The 27323-nt window shown below is 44.7% G+C and overlaps 1 protein-coding gene across 1 annotated transcript; it reads left to right on the forward strand.

Annotated features, from left to right (window-relative positions):
* PARD6B (par-6 family cell polarity regulator beta) lies at positions 1-27323 on the forward strand. Its single transcript, XM_063459686.1, has 3 exons — positions 1-138; positions 13275-13497; positions 25421-27323. The coding sequence occupies exons 1-3, from the start codon at positions 70-72 to the stop codon at positions 26257-26259; spliced, it is 1131 nt and encodes a 376-aa protein (XP_063315756.1). The 5' UTR covers positions 1-69; the 3' UTR covers positions 26260-27323.

Genomic DNA, 27323 nt, shown 5'->3' on the forward strand with positions numbered 1-27323 from the left:
GTCGCCCAGAGGTGACGCAGGCGGCCCCGGGCTCCGTTCAGTCAGTGAGGCTCAGGCGGAGCAGGCAGCATGAACAGAGCGCACCGGGCGGCGGGCGGCAGCAGCAGGAGTCTGGGGGCGGTGGAGGTGAAGAGCAAGGTATGGGGGGAGAGGGGGGGTATAACAGGGGGAAAGGAGGGATCAGGTACGGGGGGAGATGGATAACAGGTGGAGACGGGGGTAATGAGGGCAGCAGGTACGGGGAGAGAGGGGGGATACCCCCTTGTATTGGCGGGGGGGGTGCAGTGAGATAGCTCCCTGTATTGGGGGGGGGGGGTGCAGTGAGGTAGCTCCCTGTATTGGGGGGGGGGGTGCAGTGAGGTAGCTCCCTGTATTGGGGGGGGGGTGCAGTGAGGTAGCTCCCTGTATTGGGGGGGGGGGTGCAGTGAGGTAGCTCCCTGTATTGGGGGGGGGGGGGTGCAGTGAGGTAGCTCCCTGTATTGGGGGGGGGGGGGGTGCAGTGAGGTAGCTCCCTGTATTGGGGGGGGGGGGTGCAGTGAGGTAGCTCCCTGTATTGGGGGGGGGGGGTGCAGTGAGGTAGCTCCCTGTATTGGGGGGGGGGGGGTGCAGTGAGGTAGCTCCCTGTATTGGGGGGGGGGGGGGTGCAGTGAGGTAGCTCCCTGTATTGGGGGGGGGGGGTGCAGTGAGGTAGCTCCCTGTATTGGGGGGGGGGGGTGCAGTGAGGTAGCTCCCTGTATTGGGGGGGGGGGGGGTGCAGTGAGGTAGCTCCCTGTATTGGGGGGGGGGGTGCAGTGAGGTAGCTCCCTGTATTGGGGGGGGGGGTGCAGTGAGGTAGCTCCCTGTATTGGGGGGGGGGGGCAGTGAGGTAGCTCCCTGTATTGGGGGGGGGGGGTGCAGTGAGGTAGCTCCCTGTATTGGGGGGGGGGTGCAGTGAGGTAGCTCCCTGTATTGGGGGGGGGGGGTGCAGTGAGGTAGCTCCCTGTATTGGGGGGGGGGGTGCAGTGAGGTAGCTCCCTGTATTGGGGGGGGGGGTGCAGTGAGGTAGCTCCCTGTATTGGGGGGGGGTGCAGTGAGGTAGCTCCCTGTATTGGGGGGGGGGGTGCAGTGAGGTAGCTCCCTGTATTGGGGGGGGGGGTGCAGTGAGGTAGCTCCCTGTATTGGGGGGGGGGTGCAGTGAGGTAGCTCCCTGTATTGGGGGGGGGGTGCAGTGAGGTAGCTCCCTGTATTGGGGGGGGGGTGCAGTGAGGTAGCTCCCTGTATTGGGGGGGGTTGCAGTGAGATAGCTCCCTGTATTGGGGGGGGGGTGCAGTGAGGTAGCTCCCTGTATTGGGGGGGGGGTGCAGTGAGGTAGCTCCCTGTATTGGGGGGGGGGTGCAGTGAGGTAGCTCCCTGTATTGGGGGGGGGGTGCAGTGAGGTAGCTCCCTGTATTGGGGGGGGGGTGCAGTGAGGTAGCTCCCTGTATTGGGGGGGGGGTGCAGTGAGGTAGCTCCCTGTATTGGGGGGGGGGTGCAGTGAGGTAGCTCCCTGTATTGGGGGGGGTGCAGTGAGGTAGCTCCCTGTATTGGGGGGGGGGTGCAGTGAGGTAGCTCCCTGTATTGGGGGGGGGTGCAGTGAGGTAGCTCCCTGTATTGGGGGGGGGGGTGCAGTGAGGTAGCTCCCTGTATTGGGGGGGGTGCAGTGAGGTAGCTCCCTGTATTGGGGGGGGGGGGGGTGCAGTGAGGTAGCTCCCTGTATTGGGGGGGGGGGGTGCAGTGAGGTAGCTCCCTGTATTGGGGGGGGGGTGCAGTGAGGTAGCTCCCTGTATTGGGGGGGGGTGCAGTGAGGTAGCTCCCTGTATTGGGGGGGGTGCAGTGAGGTAGCTCCCTGTATTGGGGGGGGGTGCAGTGAGGTAGCTCCCTGTATTGGGGGGGGGGTGCAGTGAGGTAGCTCCCTGTATTGGGGGGGGGGGTGCAGTGAGGTAGCTCCCTGTATTGGGGGGGGGGGTGGAGTGAGGTAGCTCCCTGTATTGGGGGGGGGGGTGCAGTGAGGTAGCTCCCTGTATTGGGGGGGGGGTGCAGTGAGGTAGCTCCCTGTATTGGGGGGGGGGTGCAGTGAGGTAGCTCCCTGTATTGGGGGGGGGGGTGCAGTGAGGTAGCTCCCTGTATTGGGGGGGGGGTGCAGTGAGGTAGCTCCCTGTATTGGGGGGGGGGTGCAGTGAGGTAGCTCCCTGTATTGGGGGGGGGGTGCAGTGAGGTAGCTCCCTGTATTGGGGGGGGGGTGCAGTGAGGTAGCTCCCTGTATTGGGGGGGGGTGCAGTGAGGTAGCTCCCTGTATTGGGGGGGGGTGCAGTGAGGTAGCTCCCTGTATTGGGGGGGGGTGCAGTGAGGTAGCTCCCTGTATTGGGGGGGGGGGGCAGTGAGGTAGCTCCCTGTATTGGGGGGGGGGGTGCAGTGAGGTAGCTCCCTGTATTGGGGGGGGGGTGCAGTGAGGTAGCTCCCTGTATTGGGGGGGGGGGGTGCAGTGAGGTAGCTCCCTGTATTGGGGGGGGGGGGGTGCAGTGAGGTAGCTCCCTGTATTGGGGGGGGGGGTGCAGTGAGGTAGCTCCCTGTATTGGGGGGGGGGGTGCAGTGAGGTAGCTCCCTGTATTGGGGGGGGGTGCAGTGAGGTAGCTCCCTGTATTGGGGGGGGGGTGCAGTGAGGTAGCTCCCTGTATTGGGGGGGGGGTGCAGTGAGGTAGCTCCCTGTATTGGGGGGGGGGTGCAGTGAGGTAGCTCCCTGTATTGGGGGGGGGGGGGTGCAGTGAGGTAGCTCCCTGTATTGGGGGGGGGGGTGCAGTGAGGTAGCTCCCTGTATTGGGGGGGGGGGTGCAGTGAGGTAGCTCCCTGTATTGGGGGGGGGGGTGCAGTGAGGTAGCTCCCTGTATTGGGGGGGGGTGCAGTGAGGTAGCTCCCTGTATTGGGGGGGGGGGTGCAGTGAGGTAGCTCCCTGTATTGGGGGGGGGTGCAGTGAGGTAGCTCCCTGTATTGGGGGGGGTGCAGTGAGGTAGCTCCCTGTATGGGGGGGGGGGTTGCAGTGAGGTAGCTCCCTGTATGGGGGGGGGTTGCAGTGAGGTAGCTCCCTGTATGGGGGGGGGGGGGGTTGCAGTGAGGTAGCTCCCTGTATGGGGGGGGGGGGTTGCAGTGAGGTAGCTCCCTGTATGGGGGGGGGGGTTGCAGTGAGGTAGCTCCCTGTATGGGGGGGGGGGTGCAGTGAGGTAGCTCTCTGTATTGGGGGGGGGGTGCAGTGAGGTAGCTCTCTGTATTGGGGGGGGGGTGCAGTGAGGTAGCTCTCTGTATTGGGGGGGGGTGCAGTGAGGTAGCTCTCTGTATTGGGGGGGGGTGGAGTGAGGTAGCTCCCTGTATTGGGGGGGGGGTGGAGTGAGGTAGCTCCCTGTATTGGGGGGGGGGGGGTGGAGTGAGGTAGCTCCCTGTATTGGGGGGGGGGGGTGGAGTGAGGTAGCTCCCTGTATTGGGGGGGGGGGTGGAGTGAGGTAGCTCCCTGTATTGGGGGGGTGGAGTGAGGTAGCTCCCTGTATGGGGGGGGGGGTTGCAGTGAGGTAGCTCCCTGTATGGGGGGGGGGGTAGTGAGGTAGCTCTCTGTATTGGGGGGGGGGGGTGGAGTGAGGTAGCTCCCTGTATTGGGGGGGGGGGGTGGAGTGAGGTAGCTCCCTGTATTGGGGGGGGGGGGTGGAGTGAGGTAGCTCCCTGTATTGGGGGGGTGGAGTGAGGTAGCTCCCTGTATTGGGGGGGGGGTGCAGTGAGGTAGCTCCCTGTATTGGGGGGGGGGGTGCAGTGAGGTAGCTCCCTGTATTGGGGGGGGGTGCAGTGAGGTAGCTCCCTGTATTGGGGGGGGGTGCAGTTAGGTAGCTCCCTGTATTGGGGGGGGGGGGTGCAGTTAGGTAGCTCCCTGTATTGGGGGGGGGGTGCAGTGAGGTAGCTCCCTGTATTGGGGGGGGGAGGTGCAGTGAGGTAGCTCCCTGTATTGGGGGGGTGCAGTGAGGTAGCTCCCTGTATTGGGGGGGTGCAGTGAGGTAGCTCCCTGTATTGGGGGGGGTTGCTGTGAGGTAGCTCCCTGTATTGGGGGGGGGGGGGGGGGTGGAGTGAGGTAGCTCATCCGTGGAATATCTCTACCAACCTGTCTTTCTACAAACCTGTCTCCAATCTGTCCGTCTTCTCTAAAAAAATCTACATCCACCTGTCAGTCTGTCCTGTCAGGAGCTGTATTTTATTAATTCGCTGATGTTTTGAATACTTAACATAGACACCTTTTTTTTATTACCCGTATCGGTGTAATTAGAGTAATGTATTCTTCTCTAATTAGACCTGTTAGACTAATTTAGTATTTTCTTTTTTTTTTTTTATTATTGGACTTTTAAATTAATCTGTAATTATCTAAAATGCTCAGATTAGGTCTGTGTGGTAAACCTGTATTTCTGTTTATATTTACCGTACTTACAAATATTGATGTCTGCTGGCTAGCCCTGGTAGACACATACTTACAATGTGTTGCTACTGATCCTAACTTGTTCTGCAAATCAGAGAGTATCCTAAAATAAACTGGAATATTAATTCTACCTTCATTCTCCCTGCATCCCTGTGTTTAAAATGTGTCAGATGATAGGCATCTCGAGTATTCCCGGGGTTTAGTTCTGTCCTCTTACTCTGTATTTGCTTATAGGTGTTGGATATTTCGAGCTATGTAGTAATATATATTATGTAAACAAGCAGATACTATGATTAGCCATGAGTAGCTATGTTTAATCCTGTTTTGGGGATGAGTGTACACTTCATGCATTATATAACCCAAGCGTATATATTCTTAATATAGCTTTATTTACACACCCAGAATTTGGCAGGATTTAGCTGGAATACTGAGGACGGTTGTACCCTCTGTGCCCGGTGTGTGATGATGCAGTAAGGTGTGGTGTACTTTGACAGCAGTCGAGGGTTAATCTATTCTAGCAAGTTATGTTGGCCTATCCCCAGCTATTGAGTACAGTGTGTGCAGTTTGTTTTAGTGGATGCTTACTGCATATTGGATCCGTGTAATAAATGTTTTTCCCCTGTTTTTGTTCTATCCATCTTGGATGTATCTATCTTTCACGGTACAAGATCTAATTATTGAACTTTCAAATGTACAACATTTGTATTCCTTGTAATCAGTCACCATATTCTTTGATTGGTCTGTTTGTGTTCAGTATCTGAGACTGGCAGAATTAGTTATACCGGTTATAGAGTTAAGTTGTGTCACTCTCCCAGGTATATCTGTGTGTTTTTAACCATACAAACGGTTTTGATGTTTATTTAAAGAAGTTTCTCTTATTAAGAAAATGACACTGAGGTTGGAACAGAGGGAGAAGTTCTTTTTGACGAAATCCTGGTTATAATTGGCCTCAGAATGTGTTGTCCTTCTCCCCGTCTCACCAGTTCTTCCTGATGGGTCCCTTGCAGATATTACTCAAGATGTTAAATCACAAACCATTTTTTTTTTTTTTTTTGTCTAAAGATGCAAAAATTCTCAAGGTATCAGGACAATAGGGAATGCATGGCCTGCCTCAGCTGGCACTAGCAGCATTAGCCAGCTATACATATTTCCATTTCTGGTGGTTTGCCAAGAAGCCAGACTGACATTGGCATTGTATGCTGAACATGCCATAAAACGTATAACTTTGATGCCGCAGTATTTTATTATTGCAGGCAGCCTGTCAAACCTCATTTTCTTGGAGGAAGTGAAGGGGTTTTTCTTGCTGCAATAAAGTGAGTTCATGCTGGGCAGGATGGTGCCTTTTTGGAAAGGGTCACTGCTTTTCGCTGCACCATGATAACTGCGCCTAGAAACACAATTCAAAGTCTCTGCTCACTTAGGTTTCAAACGCGCAAACCAGCATGGGGAGCAGCGGTCTTCTTCCTGATTTCGGATGGAAATTCTTAGACAGGCCTGTGCATACTAATTTTAATAAAATCTTAAAAGACCGATGATTCCTACTTAAACTGATTGGCAGACAGACTGGAGCGAAGTGGCCCAATTGTTGTCTATTAATTCTACTGCAAAGCTATCCCGGCTTTCTATTATTATTATAATATTAATAATTAATATTATTATATAATTTATTCTGCAGCGCTTTACAATATTATAAAGGAGGAAACTTAACAATAAGTGAGTCAATTACTACTCTTTCAATATCACTATTGGCTCTTACCATTTCCTCTGGAAGTCCATTCTAGTTATCTACTCCACCTTTCAACTTTAAATGGGCTCTGTAGTCACCAGAACAATTGCAGCTTAATGTAGCGGTTCTGGTGTCTCTATCATGTCCCTGGAGGCTTTTCAATGTAAACGCTGCCTTTTCAGAGAAAAGGCTGTTCACAGAAAAGGCTGTTCACATTGTTGGCTAGTAACACCTCTAGTGGCAGTCACTCAGATGGCCCCTAGAGGTGATTCCTAGGTCAGTGTTGCACAGTGTGCAGCACCTATGTTCAGTGTCTCCACACTGCATGGAGGCGCTGAATGTTCCCCATAGAGATCAATTGATTCAATGCATCTCTATGAGGAGATGCTGATTGGCACAGTGTGTAGCTTTGTTGCGCATTCACAATAGCCTCCCGATGCTTTTACTACGGGCAAGTGTTGGATTGGGTGAGATCAAGATTGATGGTCTCAGCCATGGAGGCGCTGCCCGCTTCGTCGAGATGGGCATGGTGTGGGTGATAAGGTGAGTAAATTGTATGTTTCAGGGAGATTAAACAGCCATACCAGTCCATACAGCACTGTATTGTCAGGAATATAGCGATCCTTTTGGTTTAGTACTTTTTTATTTTTGTCATAAAATACTTCAGCTTTTATTCGTGATGTACTCAATGTTCCTCTTGTCTCCTCTTCTCTGACATGGACATAGTGTTGATTCAGAGGCTCTGCAGCTATCGCTAACCCACTTGTGATTATACTGTAGTTTGTGTGATCTTTGATGGCCTGGCTATTTTGTAGTCTGCATTACAAACAAATCTGTGATTAGACCTCTCCACATTGTCACTAAAATACGCTATTGTAACTGGCTGATTGCCATTGCTTTGACATGTTCTGCAGCCAGAATCATACTCTCCCCTTAAACCAAAGCACTTTAAAGTCAAATGCTCTTAACAGAGAAATTCACCAACTTCATCCCCACTCTTGGTAAATGAAGCATCTTTTAATGTGCTTTTCATTTTTATTTGTAATCAAACATTTTATCAAGCACTTTCCTCCTGGTCCCTTTCTTCATTACAACCTGCCACCATAGGCATAATATGAAATATGGGTATACCCCTGCTTCTCAGTGCCAGTGTTAGAGATTTAAAGGGACACTATAGTCACCCAGACCACTTCAGCTCAATGAAGTGGTCTGGGTGTCAGGGCCCTCAGGTTTTAACCCTGCATATGCAAACATAGCAGTTTCAGAGAAACTGCTATATTTACATTTTGGGTTAAGCCAGACTCTGGTGGCTGTCTTCTGGACAGCCACTAAAGGCGCACCTGCGACTCTGGAGGCATATTATGAGAAATGCTTTCCTATTGACAGCTTGAATGCGTGCATGCGCATTCGGCTCCGCTGACGTTGGCAACTCGGCGGGGGAGGAGCGGTCACCAGTGCAGAGGGAGCCCGGCGCTGGAATAAGGTAAGTGGCTGAGCACCACGGGTGGGGGCCCTATGTGAAGAGTGTGTCCAGATTTTCTAAATAAATTGACACTTTTATAAGTGAACCTTGTTATAACCCCTCCCCTCCCCCCCCCCCCCCCCCAGCTGTTACTTCCTGGTATATTTTGCTCAGTGGATCTAAACCCATGAGGCAGTAATTGCCCAACATTCCCTCATTGAACTGCATTGGGGAAGGTTTACAAAGGCTGCAGACAAGGGATTTTAGATATGCCACCAATTTTAAATAAAACCAATTGAATACATACATGGATTTTCATTGGGATATATCTACTAAACAGTGACTCTTTATTTTTCTACTTGGGCGGTGGAATGTTCCTTTCTAATTCCTCTGAAAGTTCTTCATCCTTAGATATACATGGTTCTTATTTAATGAGGTACATGTAACCGTTTATATACGCATTTAAACATTATGGGCATTGCTCATTGCAATTCCTTACATACACATGCATATTATAACCAGTTTAGGATACCCATCAGCCGTGCTTTAAATTATTTATTTATTTTAATGTATGGTCTGTTTGCGTTCAGTATCTGAGACTGGCAGAATTAGTTATACCGCTTATATGGTACACTACCGATAATCTTGTCTTTATTATGCAGAGTTAAGTTGTGTCACTCTCCCAGGTATATCTGTGTGTTTTTAACCATACAAACGGTTTTGATGTTATTTAAAGAAGATTCTCTTATTAAGAAAATGACACTGAGGTTGGAACAGAGGGAGATCGGTTCTTTTTGATGAAAACCATTAAGCTCACATAGGTTGTTATGCAGTCAGAACTCCAATGAATTTAATGCAATCACTCTGTTCATAGAACTCTAAATGAACAGTACTGTATACAGACTGGGATGGACTATGCTGGATATACAGGAAGGCTAATCCGATGTATAGTAGCCAACACAAAATGCACTGGGTATACTGTATTTCATATTTGGTAATCCCCATGTGGGCACAGTACTGGTTATATCGCAAGCATTAAAACGCCTTTATTGGAGGCTCACAAGCTGTAATTTGGGAATCTGCAGGCATGTAACACTTACTGTTACAGACTGTATAACACTTACTGTTACAGACTGTATACAGACTGGGATGGACTATGCTGGATATACAGGAAGGCTAATCCGATGTATAGTAGCCAACACAAAATGCACTGGGTATACTGTATTTCATATTTGGTAATCCCCATGTGGGCACAGTACTGGTTATATCGCAAGCATTAAAACGCCTTTATTGGAGGCTCACAAGCTGTAATTTGGGAATCTGCAGGCATGTAACACTTACTGTACACGGCACAGGACTCTTTGTAGACGATCATGGACACAGCACTGTGTATATACAGCATGTGAATCTTTTTACTGGATTATCATGGGCACAGCAGAGTATACAGCAATACTATAATAACACTTAATACACAGGGTGGTGTGCCAAGCACTTGGTATACCCCTGAGGATGGCCCGCACTCTGCCCTCGGGAAGCCCTCTCTTTCTTCCATGGGGGTCCTCTGCAGAGCGGCCCCAGTGTCCGGCAAGTCTATGATCCCGGAGGAAGATGATGATGAGGAGGAGGGTAGGGGCTCCTGTCCATCGCCGATCTCCATCTTCTTTAGAGTCAGCATGGAGGGATGTTGGAGCATGGCATGGCCAAGGGAAGCAGTGAATCCTCTGTGTGTGAAAGGCAAGCTGTCAATTTTAGACAAATTTGCCCCTTTTTCAGTCGAAATAGGATAGGCCCATTTTTGGCCAAAAATATAGGCGGCCGAAATTTCGGTGCATCCCTAGCTGGTGGTGTTTTTCCGGCATGCTCTGATCTGCCAAAACGCAAGTTCATGCTTCATCAATAGCATTTAGTTTTGTGCAACTTTCTTCTTATTCATTGATTGAGCTTTTTCCATGCATCACAAAACTTGGTATGGACTGTCCCTTTAAGTTGCCGTGGACGTATTAGCTGTTCTGTATGTAAGGTTTTTGTTTGTTTGTTTTTAAGTTGTGCTGATCTGGCGGTCTCTTTACATTGGCTTGCTGTATTCTTCTTGCATTCTGTCTGTTGAGGTGTTTAATACCTACTGACAAAGTTTCGCTGACATCATGATACTTGGCTTACATCATAAGGTGTATGATTGATGAGGCCAAATAAGAATGCTCTTTGTTTTAAAAAGCGAAGTACCGTAGTTTATTTTTGGCTGAGAGCTCTGGGATCTCTTAATATAAACTCCTTTATGCAGTCTGTGAGCAAAGGTATGGGCATTTTTTTTTTTTTTTTTTTGGCCTTTTTTTTTTTCAACCAAAAGTGAGTGTTCCCTGGACAGTCCTATCTATTTAAACACCCTGTTTTCCTTCAGTTATATAATTGTTTTCAGTGTATCTAGCACCGTGTATAGAACTTTCTGTTTATATGTTTGTATTGTAATGTTTCTGTTCTGCAAAGCAGCCTTGTTTTGTGTAATGCACTGTTTAGTTGACCTGGTCCTTGTAATTCCACGTTGCTGTGCTTGGCAGGAATGTGATTATATAATAAGAGCCTCGTGTATCCTGTGAGTAAGCCAATAGATAAGGGAGATGCACATACCAAGGGTTTAAACCAGAAGTGGCCATTCCTGCTTAGTAAGGAGTGTGTGTGTGAGTCTCTAAGCTTCTGTTACGCAAGTTTTTTTTAGGGCACAGAAACTACTTCCCTAAATGAAACGGGGCGCCCATGCTGAACAAATAAGTGTAGCGTAAACCCTTTTATTATAAATAAATGTGTGATGCCTATTTTAAAATGTGCGGTGTTGGCTGCATGCAGCACTGCATGTACAGGGCAGCGTTTGACATGCTTGTGCAGAAAGGCCTGGGTAATGCACACAAAGGGTGCTAGCAGACTATATATCCCATAAACCTTGGCAACCCAAAAGCGGCAAGGGCCAGTATAGCTGGGGAATATCTCGTTAGGAGCAAGCCTAGCTATTATTCATTATGGGAAGAATGTAATAGCTAGGAGTCTTGGGTAGTAATATAGTATATAATGCAGCTTACTGTGTCTAGACAGATCCACCTGCTGCTTGCATGCCTCTGAGTGTGCTCTCTTGATTTGGGCGGCTAAATACATACAGAGGTCAGTGTCAGTGCCTTAATTCCTGAACTGCTAGCCGTTTATGGGCTGCATGAAGCTAAACGCAGGGGTCTGCCTGCTGCTCCCCCCACCCCTAAGTAAAATGGGACTACAGGAGGTATAAGGGCTACTGCATCCCCATTTCAGGTTTAACACCTGAGCCAATGATTTGGCTGATGAACTGTTATGTCTCAAACTAGTTCTCTGTAGAATTTGGTTTTTGTTTTCTTCCAATATGAAACTTTGCAGTTTGTTTCTCCCTTGTTGAACCAGATACAAGGTTTTTGTGGCGTTATACCCTCTTGAGGATGGTTTACTACTGCCCCAGGTCGCCCCTTCCTAGTTGTGCCCAGCCCTAGAGTGATTAAAGCTATGAGCCAGTGATTAGTCGCTTGCAGTAGGGAAATCGTGATATCACCCAAAGTCTAGTCGAGACTAGTGAAATAGAACAATTTCAGGCTAGATTCATGGTATTTATGCACAGACCCCGGGGTCTCCATTCAAAGTAACAAGAAAACATAAGCCTGCCCAGGTGTCGCTGTGTCTGGGAGATACATCCCCAAATAGCTCCTGGTCCCAGCTATGAGCCCTGCAAATAGCAGAGCTATCGGATGTACAGAGCCCAAGAAATCGTCGTACAAAGTGTGGGCTTGAGGCTCTGTACGTACTCGAAAATAGCTGCACAGAATCACTTGGTTTCGGCCGGTGGATTCAAATTTCGCGCCTAAATCACGCAGCAACAAATCAGAAGAAAGGGTGCAAAACCAGTTTGATTGGTAGCCCTTCTCCTATTGGCCGGCACGGCCTTCCAGGCAGACAGCGGGACTCTGCGGTTGTGAAGCCGACTCATAGTTCCATGGGGCTCGTATCTCTCCGGTGGATATCTCCATGTAGGAAGCACCGGAGAGAGTGTTTTTTCAGGTGACTCGTCAGTTTTAATTTCCAGTCCATATAGATACTCAAACATCTTGTATGTCAGATCCAAAACGCAGTCAGGGTTGTTTACTAAAAGGGAGAATCTCAACTGTAAGGCCAGTGTAACTACACTGAGAGTATGTGACTTGGAGAGTGCTTCCTCTGCTAGTTTGACCTTAAATATGAAATTGGAATTCTCACTTGAAATCCCCCTTACACAGTCACGCATCCACCAAGGAATGTGGAAGCGCCAAGATTTTTTTTTTATTTTTAACCCTAGTTCTTCCAAGACAGTTAGCATTTCTCTGCAATACATTGCTCACAGCTGTAGCGTTCTGTTTTGTTTTTATTTCTTAAATAATGCGCTTGTCTATTGACTTGGCTCGTCTTCAGTCGTGCATATCCCACGTGCATTGCAAAAATATGCATCGGTTGGTGTCTTCACTGACTAATCACGCGTTCTGCATTGACTGAAAAAAAGTTAATTTTCCTCACATTCTCTCCCTCCTCCCCTCCCCCTCGAAATAAACTGCTGTGAGTTAGTCCAATTGCTTTGTAACATTTACACTCTGTGCCAAAAGGGGTTAAATGAGATGCATGCCGTGATTGGGACCCTTTGCACACTTGGTGTACTGTGTAATTTGCATACAATGCACTTCTTATCAGGGCCTTTCTCTTATGGCTTAATGTATGTACCTTTAATATTTACCATGGTGACTCAGACCTCGGGTATTTTACTCCTTTTTTTTTTCCCTTCTCTGTTTGTCATCGCTGCCTGATCCTGTGTGTTGACCTGTTTAGTCATTGCAAGGTGTGTCTGAGCGCTGCACAATGTAGTACATGCTGTGTGAGTAAACTGCTCCCATTTCATTTTCGTTAAAGGAATCATTGCCTATGAGGTTTCGATACCCAATGATACGTTTTCTGTACATATTTGGGTATGATCGGTAGTCACTATCGTGTGAAGGTGTGATCAGGTACACTGACACTTGCAAGTTTCACCTAGATGTGTACTGTCTTAATAACTATGGGAACAACTACTGGCCTTCTCCTTACGTTCTCTGAGAATATTATTTTTAAGTTGTTGGTAGTTTTGCCGTGCTGAATCTTTGGAGACCGCATGGGTTGCTACCCCAGGATTGTATCTGGCCAAAAGCCTTGATTCATTTTACCTTCTGTTTATTCAGCTGAAAATATGCAGCTTTTTTTCTTTTCTCTTAGATTATATTTGTTATTGTAATACCTTTTTGGATGTAACCTTATTTTTCCTTAAGTAGATTCACTTTTTCTACTTTAAAGTAACTGCTCAGAGTGCGCTGAGAAATGGCTACTTCTGTGACTAGGCCTCTGTACATCAGTGTGCGCTAAATGCCAAAAATTAACGGAGAGGATGATAAAGGATTATTTAACCGTAATTACTTCATTAGAGCATAATCTGAATTATTTTTATTCACAATGCTGCTTGATTTAATATATACTCTCAATGTTCTGAGGAAGTAGTATTTTTTTTTTTTTTGTGTAGTTCTATGAATTTCACACTTCTTTATTTTCCTTTTCTTCAGTTTGGAGCGGAATTCCGCCGTTTCGCCCTAGAACGGTCCAAACCGGGCAGATTTGAAGAATTCTATGGATTGCTTCAACACGTGCATAAAATTCCAAATGTGGATGTTCTGGTGGGATACGCGGACATTCATGGGGATTTATTACCCATAAATAATGATGATAATTACCACAAAGCGATCACTACTGCAAACCCAATACTGCGGATTTTTATTCAAAGAAAAGGTAAGGCTGGTCTGATACGCAATGCTCACTTCTGGCTTCATTGCTTTCAAAAGTGGCATGCCTTCCAACGTTCTCTGTGAACATGAGGGGGAGACATGGCCGAGGGAGTTGACCGGTCTGCTGACGTGCTTGTGTATTAGTGTTAACCCTCAGACCAAGAATTTTCTGTATGCTCCCACTGAATCTAAAAGGTCGCATTCGCCAGAGGTAATTTATAATTAAATATCACTGAAATCTGCAGCTCAATGGTCTGTCCATGGTGGTGATATCTCTTCTTTTAATGCAGAACAATTGAATGTCATTAATTTGTGGGTTTCACAGGGAAACATCTGGCACCTTCTGGTTACTGAAACCAGTCACAGGTTTACATGTGCTGAGACCCAGGGAGTCACTGCATTCGGTGATTAGTGTGAGCGTCTGTGTTGTACACTCAGTTTATTGTCGCAGTATGTGTTATCACAATTCTCATGCAGGGCACGTTTTCTTTCTTTAAAAATATAAATGCGTAGTAGTCATTTAAGGTACGTAGCCATCTAGCACTCAATGTGCATGAAGGAAGGTTACCCCTCACACCCACTGTACTTCTCCTATCTAGTTCCTCTCTTCCAGTTTCTAGTATTACAAACATTGTTCACCTGCATTCCTACAAAAAAAACTCACGATTTGGTTTTCTTGACACTTGTATGTACTTAAGGTGTCAGTCCATGGTGGTTATTTATCCCCTTCTCTTAGTTTCTGTAAACATTCTGAGTGTTATTTTACAAAAATGTTAGACTACAGGTGACAGTCACATGACTGTTTGTATTTTCCTTTAAATGGCACTATAACCACCAAAAAACTTTAGCTTAAGGAAGCAGTTTTGGTGTATAGATACTGCCATGCAGTCTCACTGCTCAAATTTCTGCCATTTAGGAGTTAAATTACTTTGTTTATACAGCTCTAGCCACACCCCTTGGCATGTGACTTACACAGCCTTCCTAAACACTTCCTGTAAAGAGTCCTCTCTGAAAACATGCATGCTTTTAATTATGCATTTTGTTTCTCTGGAGTTATCTGAAAACCGCGATTAAAAGCTGCAGATCTCTTGTCTGTAGATTTTGCAAGCTCTCCCCTTCTAACCCCGCCCAGACTGTCAGTGAATGGCTAATTTCATCTTATTAAAAATGAAAACCTTTTTTGTCATGTATCACAGTAAATCAGTCAGTGGTGGTGGAACTACAGCCGCATAAACAGAAGCAGTAGTGATTTAAATGGCAGAGCGTTGAACCGTGAGATTTCCAGGGCATGGTCTGTACACCAAATTTGTTTCAAATTTTGTTTTGGTGCTTCGTGTCCCTCTTAAATAATACATTTTTGGCATCACCCGACTTTTTCCATTTTTAAAGGGACACTATAGTCACCTGAACAACTTCAGCTTAATGAGGTTGTTCAGGTGAGAACTATAGCTCCCTGCAGCCTTTCTCATGTAAACAGAAAATACAGAGAAAATACAGTGTTTACATGGAAAGCTAGGAACACCTCCAGTTGCAGTCACTCAGAGTGAACCAGAGGGACTTCGGAGTTGATGGAGGCATAATATGCCTCCATCCACTCAGATCTGCTGTCAGCAGAACACAGGGCAGCACTGTGCACAGCATCCTGTGATTCAGTATCTCCTCCCTCTGCATGCAGACACTGAACTTTTCTCATAGAGATTCATTGATTCAATTCATCTCTGAGTAGATGCTGATTGGCCAGGGCTGTGTTTGAATCATGCTGGCCCCGCCCCTGATCTGCCCCTGATCTGCCTCTTTGTCAGTCTCAGCCAATCCTATGGAGAAGCACTGTGATTGGATCAGGCTACCACATGTCAGCAGACTGCTTGTTTTTCTGAGTCTAAGAGCATGCAGATTTACAGCTTCAGGCTTGAATACAGTAAGATTTTTACTATATTTATGGAGGCATGAGGGGCCCAGGGGAGCTAGATGGTGGTGTTAACACTATAGGGTCAGGAATACATGTTTGTGTTCCTGCCCCTATAGTGATCCTTTAAGTGCCAATTGCATTAATTGGACTTTCTGTGCTTGTTAATGCTTGTGAAACGCATGGGCAGTTGGTCAGCAGTCAGTTGTTTTGTAGTATTCTGTCTTTCTAGGACCCCCTTTCCACTATGCTGCATTATTAGAGTGCTAAGATTCACTTTGTCTTTGCAAGAAGAATGCTCTTCAAATATTAACTCTTTGCATGAGCCTCAGAGTTACTGCTGCAGAGTTGAGTCTTGCCTGGTGCAGCTAGTTCAGTCATAGTGTCTTTGATCTTGTGTGTACATGGAGAGCAAACTGTTTAAATGAAACTATTTGGACTCTTTATTTTTGTCCCCTCTCCCCCGCATTGTTTTTGCTTCCCTAAGCAGTACGTTAATTTATATCTTGTTTAAGTGAAATTGTAACACATGTTATCATTTACTTTGTTTGTCCTCCTCAGTCCGTTCTATTTAGATTTATCCCGCAAACCACTGTAAATTAGAAGGTAGGAATTAAACCAATGGGATGTTTCAATAGATGAATAGGTCAAGAATGCTGGTCTTTTTATTGTACTCTATGCTGAGAGTGTTTTATTTTAAAGGCGCACTATAGTTACCAGAACTACAGCTTAATGTATAATATACAGCTTAATGTATAATATACAGCTTAATGTATAATATACAGCTTAATGTATAATATACAGCTTAATGTATAATATACAGCTTAATGTATAATATACAGCTTAATGTATGGTATTACAGCTTAATGTATGGTATTACAGCTTAATGTATGGTATTACAGCTTAATGTAGTTGTTCTGGGGTGTATAATAGCTCCTTCAGGCTTTTTTTTTTTTTTTTTAATGTAAACCCTGCCTTTTTAAAGAAAAGGCAGTGTTTACATTGCCCCTAGGGCATTGCTCCTCAGATGGCCACTGGAGGTGCTTCCTGGCTCAGGGCTGCACAGAAAGCAGCCCTGCTGTTCAGTGTCCCCACCCTCTGCATGGGGACGCTGAATTTTCCTCATAGAGATGCATTGATTCATGGGAAAGCATTGGATTGGCTAAAAATCTGCAGTTTTGACCATCACCAAGGGGGCGGGACTTGCGCCGGCATACCCGTGGAGAGCTGGAAATAAGGTGAGTTTTAACCCATTCTAAGGGGGCAGGCACCTAAATGGTGCGTTTTTTCTGGGAGGGATCAGATTGCAACCGTGGGCATACATGCCGACCGTCTGGATCTCTCACTCTGCCAACAGTCTTGCCACCACCTGCTGTAACTTCCATCTTGACCCAGGAGAGCAGTGGAACCACAATAAATAGGGGGAGCACCCTTCCATGGGGGGAGGAGGGTTTCCTGCAGCTAGTGGAACACCTTGTTTGTGACCAGCACTTAGACAGCCTGGAGCTTCGTGCCGGATCAGGTGATTGTTGAATCCTGCTGAACTTTACTCTGGCTGGGTACCCCCAAGCAGGGCCGGATTTTCCTATCGGCTAACTAGGCTTCTGCCTAGGGCCTCAAGATCAAGAGGGGCCTACATTCAAATTGTTAGATCCCACCAGGGATTTAAGGTAATTTTTTAAGTCACCCCCCCTCTCCTCATCACCCCCCTCCCTTTTTTTTTCGGACAGATTGATTTTGGGAATTGGCCATGTCCAGGGATGTACACTTTGTCAAGGATATTTGTGGGGAACATTGTGTTTTGGGGGTAACATTAAGATGCCCGGATGTCTGAGTTAACTTGATTAGGCACAGGATAATTTCATTATGTCCCAGACAATGAGATGCCTGGGTGGGCTTGTATTGTTCTTTTTGATTACCCCCATTTGTGAATATTAGTATAAATGTATGCTTTGTGTCAGTAAACGTTGTTGTTTTTACCCTTCACTAAGCCTCGACTAGTGGGGAAGGGCTGTAGTCACTTTGGCGATCGATTGCCAGTGTCTGAGGGGAAATTGGCAAATATAGAGCCTCACAGATTTCAATGACTCGTCAGGAGTGATTGTGTAAATACCTGTTTACCCTTGGCTGTGATCGTGATTGATTGCGTTACCTTCAAAGCAACTCCATAACGTACACCCTAAGGGCAGACCTTCGGAAATCTAGCTATTAAAACACGACCGGTTCCTTATGGTAATTGGCTCTGGTCAAAAAAGTAACACTACCGGTCTGGTTTGTTTGCGTTAACTGTTCCGCTGGCTGTTTGATGGCCAAGGGGTGCAAGAAATGCCACACTAACTCAGCTTGGTCCCGGCAGGTTCCACTATCATATTTCCGCTGGGCCCTTTTAGCAGCCAGGAGCCGGGGCCAGTATTGTACTCTCGACACATGCGCCAGAGTACTGAATGTCTGCGGAGGATTCCTTGAGACTGAGATCCTCCATTGACGAGCCTTTCCCCTCAGCTGTCACTAATGCAGAATTCAGTTATGGCCATTTTGCCAGTGCGAGCTGGAAGCAGGACTTGGTCTGAATGCAATGTGTAGGTATTTATACTTGGCGTGTGGATTCAAAGTATCATTTCTGATGCCACATTTACTATCTTAACTTTTTTTTGAGGCTGACTGGCTCACTTTAAAACACTATATGAAGTTACAATGTTTCTAATCTTTACATAGTTATTCACTAAACTGGAGACGTCATCATTTAAATACTTGGCAATTTCTCCATTTTGACTATGTTGACTGTAAACTTGAAATTCCTGTTTAATTCCTGGTTTATTTTTGTCTGGCATCATTTATTTTCCTCGCCTTCAAAGCCTTTTTCAGAAATTGCCGCGATCATTGTGGAGAAGACCTGGTGCAAAACTAAAAAGGCTTGGCATAATCTGAAATATTTTACCCTGGCCCTCCCCACGGCACTTTTACATGGGGTAATCTTTAAGTACTCCGGCTGTTGTGGACTGAATTTCCCCTGTTGGAGATAGTGACTGTAACCTTTTTACTTTGGCTTTGTTGTGGTTATAGGAGACCTTTCCAGTGAGCTCCATCCCTTGGAAATTCTATTACTCACTCTTTTTCGACGAATTCTCCAGATGTTTGGAAGTGTAAGTTTCAGAATTGGAGGTGAATGAATAAACCATGAATAGGAGGCTGCACGCCGGCTGCTGCCGGTATTCTCTTAACCATCAGTTGGACAGAGAAACTCTATACCGCTCTGTACGATCAGCCGTTGCCAAGCATTTATTTATTAATGTCTGTTGTATGATTTCGTTGTTGCGTTATCAAAACGCTCTTAAAACTACGGCTCCAAAACTGAGCAGGAAACAAGACTCGAGATTGTACCAAACAGGCTGCCTCTGGTCATGAAACTACAAATGAATATTAGTATATTAGATCCTCGCCAGCAGCCTGACTGACGGATATATCCTAGGCGCAGGACTTCACATAACACATTATTTTGTGTTTTTAGTGCATTTTGTCCTGAAAACAGGAAGCAACACCTTGTCTGCCTGTTACTCCTATGTTTGGCTTTTAATATATTCTTTATATCGGTTAGCCTAAGATTTTCCTTTCAAAGGAATAAAAGTACGGAAACTCTTAAAGGCAGGGCATCAGATGAAGGGTGTGTTAAAAAGGCATGAGATCGTGTAAAGTTCCACAATGCTAATCTGTCTCCTGGTCCTTGTGTTATTAGAGAAATATCGTCTCTGCTTTTATTTTACGGTTACATTAAACCGAAAACAGTGTTTCTGGTCAGAATAAGGGACCCCCCTACCTCCAAACGAACTGCTCGGAGTACTCCCTCCCAGTACAGGGCAGGCTGGGGCGGCGCTTATCGGCATTGGTTGTCTGGTCAGAATTCACTTCAGCAACATGGAACTCTTTTTCAAATGTGGAGTTAAATTTCAGGCAGCAGAGGGGTTAATCTGTGTGTGCAGCGTTTCATATGGATATGACGCCAAGCACCATAACTACTTCCTTTCACTAAGTTTAATTGATTTTAAGCGAGGGATTTAAGTAATAAGCAGCTCTCTCATACATTTCTTCAAATGATTGATAGAGACCCAGAATGGCTAAGCCTCATTCTCCAGTTGTTTCAGTGTCTGTTTCCATGGTGCTTTGCCAACATTTAGGTTAGTGGATCACAAAATTGTGGGGTGCCATGGTAAGCCACCCCCCTCATTGTGCCTCCTTTTCTTTTGTTCTTCTTTCTTAGGCTGAATGGGTGCTGTACAGCTTGCACCATTAATTAACCTTTTCGATTTTTCCTGGAAGCACTGCCAGCAAAGTCATTTATTAACTGGTTTCTCTGTAATTCACCCCTTGCATATTTCATATTAACATGCTGCCTATTGGATGTTTGTTTAGACATTCTAACATTGCACTCCACTAATCATTAGCACAAACGGACAAAGGTTTCCCTTGTCCTAACAGATTTACTAAATTGCTGGGTCCTACGTTCTGTCAAAGTAAATGTGGCTAAAACATTCGTATGAAACCCCTCCAAGAGAAACGGTCTTTATTTGAGTTCAATTGAATCCGGTAATCCAGTTATTCAATGTTATAACAAGTGTTTCTTTACTTGCACAGACTGGGAAATGCACTCTGACATAGGTCTTTACTTTACCTACATTACATTGTAAACTTGGAGAGGAATATTTTTTTATCCTACATTACAATATAGGATAAAAAATATTCCTCTCCAAGTTTAGACTTTCACCCATCTTACTGTTGTTGATCAAAGGCGAACAATTATTTCTGATTACAAAAGGAGTGAAATGTCCCCTTGGATCAGCAAGCTGTTACTCTGCATTCTAACGGTAATTGGACATAGTGCTTTTTTCCCCCTGCAACAAATTTAAAGGCACACTATAATGCCGAAGTGGTGATTTAGGTTACCACCCACCCCCATAAGCCGGTCATATTGAACAGGTGTTTTTACTTCCACGCCGCACTAAAGCATTGGGAGGTTGTTACACATGCACACCAAAACACAACTCTGAGCCAATCACCATCTTCTCATAGAGATGCATGGAGACTCTGAACGTAGGTGCAGCACTAGCCTAGGTGCCGCCCCTAGTGGCCATAGAGTGACTGCTACTAGAGGTATTACTAGCCAGCAATGTAAACACTGCCTTTTCTCTTTAAATAATTAAAGTCTTCAGGGACCTGCTATAGACACCAGAACTACTACATTAAGCTGTATGATCTACATTAAGCTGTATGATCTACATTAAGCTGTATGATCTACATTAAGCTATAGTGTCACTTGTGGCTACAGTGTCTCTTTAATTAAAAATAAGAAAAAATGCCCAGATAGCTATAATGGCTGTAGTGTGGCACAAAGTAGCCCTGTACCTGCTCTGCTTGTACTTCGAACCTTCAGTAGGCAGGAGTACCTGTTTCCTCAATCACCTTTCTGGCTGGCATGGTGTGTGTGTGTGTTACCATGCCTTACCATGCCTAACCCTAGGTCTTTGTAACCTAAATAGATGTAACGGGATGTTTTTGGCTGATGCCCAACCAGTGTGACTTCTTTTTATGGCATGGACAAGTGTCGTCATTTCAGAATCCTTATCACTCGCTTATTATATTGATTGTTCTGATGCTTTATCTTTGATACGTAATAAGAGAAAATGAAAGCAATCTTAATGGATTTACAAATCATAGCATTCACAGAGCCAATCATTACACCAGTAGAATTAACGGCCCCGATGTTATCGAATAAAATGTGTAGACACGAGATTTCCTCTTGTACTGTGTATCTTTAAATCTGTGACATGCCTAGTATACTATATGTAAAAACCAATATTTATCTCTCTTTTGGGGATATTAGTTTGGCATAGGAAGAAGTGGTGGAGCAAGTTAATTACCTTAATGTACGTATTACTCGAGGGTTTGTTTCAAAGCATGGAGACTTAACTGGCATTTGGATTCTATGAGCAGAGTGACGTATCCTGTATATCCAGGAGACATCCCTAAAATTGGCATAAAATCTGCTTTCATCTCCCACGTCTCCCTGTGTCTGATGGCTGGCACGTTACAATAAATCGTTATGCTTTCGCTGTTTGGCAGGGCCCCTTTAAATTGCCCACAATGCAGTGCAAATATTGTCTCATGCAGCTAAACTGTATTTCAAGCCTTTTATTGACCGCAATGCTCAATGGGAATGTTGGCCAGGTCTTGGGGGAAAAAACAATGTATGTGACTCATGTGCAGAAATGAATCTAGATCCTTGAATTCAACCCAAAATATGAGAACAAGTTAAGACCTGACTTGCTACTTTAGCCCTTAATCCGAGGCTGGCAACAAAATATTTCATCAACTGAGTTGAAATAAATAGTGTATCGTTGATATTTGTTGTTGTATTAACCTTGGCGAGAGTTGCCATATAGAGAGCTACTCTGTTTAAACTGTTTACATGGTGTATGTTTAATTAACTTCCTGACATATTTGGTGCCATGCACTCAATCACTTTCTGTCAACACTGCCTAGTGAAAGCATTAACTTCCAGCATTGATCGGTAGACCATGTATGGCCAATATGTACCTCTCCAAGTCTTCCTGAACTACATCTCCCATGATGCTTCACCAACTTAAAACCCCTTCTGTGTTGGTCACTGATTGTATGTGGAAACATTGTAATTAGAGACGGCTTTAATCTGTATTGAGGCTGGTGACGTCAAGATTCTGACAATGAAACTCCGTGTCTGCATTATGTGGAATTTTCTTTAAGCCGTGGGAGTAAAATGTGCAGCGCTTGGAAGGGTGGTTTTTATAAAGGAGTGCAGGGGTGTTTTTTTTGTTTTTTTGATCTGCATCATGTCCAGCTTTGACCTCGGTCTACCTTCTCTCTGTGACATCCTTAAATGGGTATTTTCAGAAGGCATGAGAGTAGATTTTAGTGTAAATCTTGCTGTAACCATCAGATTCTGATGTGCTGCATTTAGGGGTTAATAAAACAAGCGCCTCTTTGAAAACAAACCTGTCACTTTTTTTTCTTTTTCCCCAAATATCGATCGATTTCGATGGCAGTGACACTCTCACTTCTGAGTTTTTCATGGAATTAGAATGTTTTCTGAAAAACATACATTTTAGTAAAACAATATTACAAGAAGTTGCCTTTAGTGCTGTATAACACCCCTAGCGATGACGTAGAGCAGTTTTTGACACCCTGTGAATGAAAACAGCTGTCGGTGGATGTTTGGTACCCGGCACTGCCAGCACTTCCTGGGTACTCTGCTTTATATCAAAATCCAGACAGGGAAAAAGTGTGGATGAAAACCCCTTCCACCTGAAGTAAGTAGATAGTTAATACATTGCTAAACACAAATAGTGAGATTGGTGTGGGAAAAACAAGGCTTATGGCTTGACTGGTGTGTGTATTTGTGTTTAGAAATGTATTCTTTTATTTATATATATATATAATTTTTATCTGGTTTGTTTGTGGTTTGTTTTTTTGTTTTTCCATTTAGTTTTATTTTATTTTTGTAGACCTTGGGGATTACATTTTGGGAGTGTTCTCTTTGTCTATGGGCAAAACTTACATTCCCTTTCAGTTGTTAAGCTAATTACCCACAATCCATCAGTCACCGGTATTGCGACAACTGACGAAGGGAGTATAATAATATAAATTCATAAGGAAAAGAAAAGTGGGGAAAAAACAACGAGGCTTCTTTAACCCGTTTTAGCAATAAATGGAATTGTTCTCAGCGGGTGTAAAATGTGTAATTCCCCCCCCCCCCCCCCCTCCCCATTGGAACTGTTTGTATTATTCTGTTTGTCTTTACGCCTTCGAATTGACGAATCCCAGTTGTGATTGTGCCAGACCCTTTAACATTTATACAAGCTATTACCAAAGTGTTGAGATGATTATTGGCATTAAGGAGATGATTAAACCTAGACTCACACATTAATTATATAAGCTAACCTCGCACACATTGCTCGGATTGTGACCTAGTTATGCATGCGTGAGTGTTCCTGGACTGTAACCAGGTGTGTCCGGTAGTGACACATTGAGAAAACAGAGCAGTTATTTCATCATCACAATTTGTTGCATTCCATTGCCCTCTGGGCCGGCCAGATCCCTTTCCATCAACACTTTCCCACTTTCATTGTTTGGAGCAAATTGGAGCCGGATCCCAACTTTCAGATCTTCATTAGAAATTAGAATAAAGCTGTATCTAGTTTACACTCCTGGTGTGTACTTACTGGGGGTGTTTGTGTACATTAATGAGCCATAAAGCACTAGAATTCTCATTGTATTTGTTGTGTGAGGCAGAGTGCTGGGTAGTATTCTAGCCCTACTGATGGACACTGTGCCAAAACCAGTCCCTTGGGGCGCTGGTCCTAGTCCATTTTAAATTGACGTGAGTGTGTGTACGTTGTCGTATTCTGCTTTTGTTATTTACAGTGTTTGTTTTTTTGGGCTTTTTGTGTTAATGTCCGTTAGAAGTTTATGGTGTGTGTGTGTGTGGTGTTGTATGTATGGTCGAGGGCTTGTGTGTGTAAGCTATTCACCTGCTGATCCTGATTGCAGTACATGCTATGCTACAATTAAATGTTTGTCTTGTTTCCTGCTGTACAGCGCTGTGGAATATGTTGAAGCTGTATAAATAATTATAATTGGTGGTAATGGCGTGAGTTTCTCCAGACACTGAAACGCACTCTTTTGCATTCATGAGAAACACACAGACACCAATGCACACTGCCACACACGCAAAAAAAAAAACACTGCTACTCACAAACACACTACTAGACACTACTGCCACACACACATTATTTTAGCCACCCCATTTTTGCTTGGCATTTATCTGCAGGATGATTGCTTCCCTGCGAAGCTGCCTAGCGCACCGTAACTTGCTGACACTGGGCAATAAGGACTTACTATTGCACCTATTAACCCCCACATGGCTTCTTTATTCGTATCATTTAGATTAACAGGTAACATTGAGTATTGCATTTTATTTAAGCCAGCAGCGTTAACTCTGTTAAAAATGGCCCTTGCCCCATCTGTTACTCCATTTGTAAACATTTTTTATAAATATCCACTTACAGGGTAGAGAATACCACCTACAAATGGTTATCCTTCTGTCTGTCACAGCCACTACAGTGCATGTGCTGTAGTTACTGTGACATTTTCTTGGTGACAGAGGTATTGTAGGAACAAAGTGACTGACATGACTCCATTAAACTGCAATGACTTGTGGCAGTGTTCGCAGGCTGGCCACATATTCTGTGCATGTTTGGGGTAGTGTGGGTTTCTCTTTTCTTCCCAGTGCTATCTGTAGACCTGAACTTGTCTTTAAACATCTTGTTCTGTAACAAATGCACATTGTATCCAAGGCAGACAAAAACACAATCAGATTGTCTCCTGAATTATTATACAAATACCTGAAGAAGCTCTGTAATTAGCATAACTTATAACAATGTGGGTAGATTCCTGGTGTGCATCATACTTTCATACCGAGCCGATTAAAAAATGGACATCAAATATTAAAAAAAAAAAAAAAAGACCTGGTTATTGACTAACAGAGCAAACCCTGTTTGCAAACACAGGAGCACAAACACAAAGCTTTATTGTAACAGAGTCCAATCTGGTAATGGAGGAAAATGTCAAATGCTAATTATATTCTAATGTTTTTTTTTTGTTTTTTTAAATGTTGGTTTTCTTGTTATGAACACGATGTTCTTTGCAATGCGTTAAACATAATATCCCATCCTCAAAAATGTGCTTCTTAATAGGGTTAATGGTTATCCCCTTTCCCAGCTCTGCACCCATAAATGAATGGAAGGATAATGGTTTACAGCCATATTGTGTAGCATTTAATGTTAACGTGTTTAGAATTAAGGTTTTCTTTCTAGTTCCCATTTGCATGTTTAATTGATATTCAGATATGTTCATTATTTTTTACCAAATCGCATAAGATGTAGGTGTCATTTCTCATTTGCTCCTGTATTAATTCCTGACTTTCTTGTTTCAGAAGAAGCAGATTACAGCGCCTTTGGTACGGACACCTTGACCAAGAAGAAGACGGTACTTGCGGCTGTGTTGCGGCAAGACCTCAACAGGAAGAAACCCCACGTAGTCATCGGAATGCCAAGAGACTTCCGGCCAGTGTCCTCTATCATTGACGTTGACATTCTCCCAGAAACACACCGCAGAGTCCGACTTTACAAGCATGGGATGGAAAAACCGCTCGGGTTCTACATCCGTGATGGTTCAAGTGTTCGTGTGACACCACACGGCTTGGAGAAGGTGCCTGGGATTTTTATATCAAGGATGGTTCCTGGTGGTCTGGCTCAGAGCACTGGATTATTAGCTGTCAATGACGAGGTTTTGGAAGTCAACGGCATAGAGGTATCTGGGAAAAGCCTTGACCAAGTTACGGACATGATGATCGCAAATAGCCACAACCTAATCATAACAGTGAGGCCAGCAAACCAGCGGAATAATATTGTTCGAAACAGCAGGAACTCTGGGAGTTCAGGACAGTCTACCGACAGCAGCACCAGCATGTACAGTAACATGGCAGCACAACCTATTGTACAGAATTATCACCCAGAGGAGGTAGAAAGTGATGATGAGGACATTATCATCGAGGGCTCCGGTGAACCTCAGACCATCCCCAGAGCCGCACCCAGCGAGAGTATGGAATCTTTAACACAGTTAGATTCGTACCATGATTCCTCGCAAAATGGCTTTATTCCATCAAACAACTTCAACGCACAAATGAGCGCCAGCGGGGAAAGCCTCGAACAAATTACACATCTCCACGAGCGTAAGATCTTGGAAGAAGATGGTACAATCCTTACGCTGTAAACTGTGACTGGCACTACGACACCTGATAACTGCTGGTCGATTGCACATCTTATTTCTTAAAAGTTGATCTGTGTGACATTGTATACAAAACCTTTTTTTTATTTTAAATTGAGCCGCATAGTTTAACTTTTTTTTTCTTCTCTTTTGATACTTCCTATTCTGTTTTGTTAAATGAAGGAGAAAATAACTGTTTATTTATATTTTCTTCTATTTTTTTTTGTTTCCTCCCTCCCCTCCCCCCCCCCCCCCACCCCCCCAAAACACACATTCCATAGGTTAACAAAAGCCTGTATATGGCCGTTTGTCAGGATTGAAGCTTGTTTTTATTTATTTTGTATTTTAATGAAATCTCTTCATTTTGTGATCATCTAGACACAATGCACATTAGTGCATTTAGATCCGTTTTCCTTGAGATGGGTGGCTATCCTCCCTCCCCCACCGTTACCCAGATCTATTAATTTAATTTTTGTTTAACGCTAACTGCTTGTCTTCTGGATTTTGATTTAAAAATAAATCCCTGATAGATTGGCAAAGACTACTCCAAGAACAAAGTATTGGTTCCAAAGCCATTTAAACTATTGGGGAAAGCAGATAGGCGAGTCTAATTTAGAAGTCTTTTTAAAGAGGGTAAATTTTAAATTTTCACTTTGTCCATCAGTTAGTCTAGTATAAAACTGACATGTGGGCAGCTGCTTCTCCTGCACATGCAGTTCTAAGGTAAATGTATGTGACAGACTGTTCTGTATTTTGCACATAAACAGATTAGATTTTAAAAGTACTTTATTGGAAGATTGTGTTTCATAAATGGGAGGATTTGTTGAATGGGATATTGGCAATAATCGTTTGAAGAGTATGAAAACTGTTTGTATATAAATGTGTATAAATGTGTACACAGTTTCTGCTGTGTATTTTGTTATGAAAATGTTATACGCGCTTCCTGCTTGAACACTAGACCTCCTGTCACAATGTATAAATAGATTTTATTACAAGTGTATTCAAGGGACACTCCACTGACCAATTACCAAACAAATCCAATCACGGTTTAGTAGCTATACCTCCAGTGA

Source organism: Pelobates fuscus, chromosome 6 (assembly GCF_036172605.1).
Source record: "Pelobates fuscus isolate aPelFus1 chromosome 6, aPelFus1.pri, whole genome shotgun sequence".
NCBI lineage: Eukaryota > Metazoa > Chordata > Amphibia > Anura > Pelobatidae > Pelobates > Pelobates fuscus.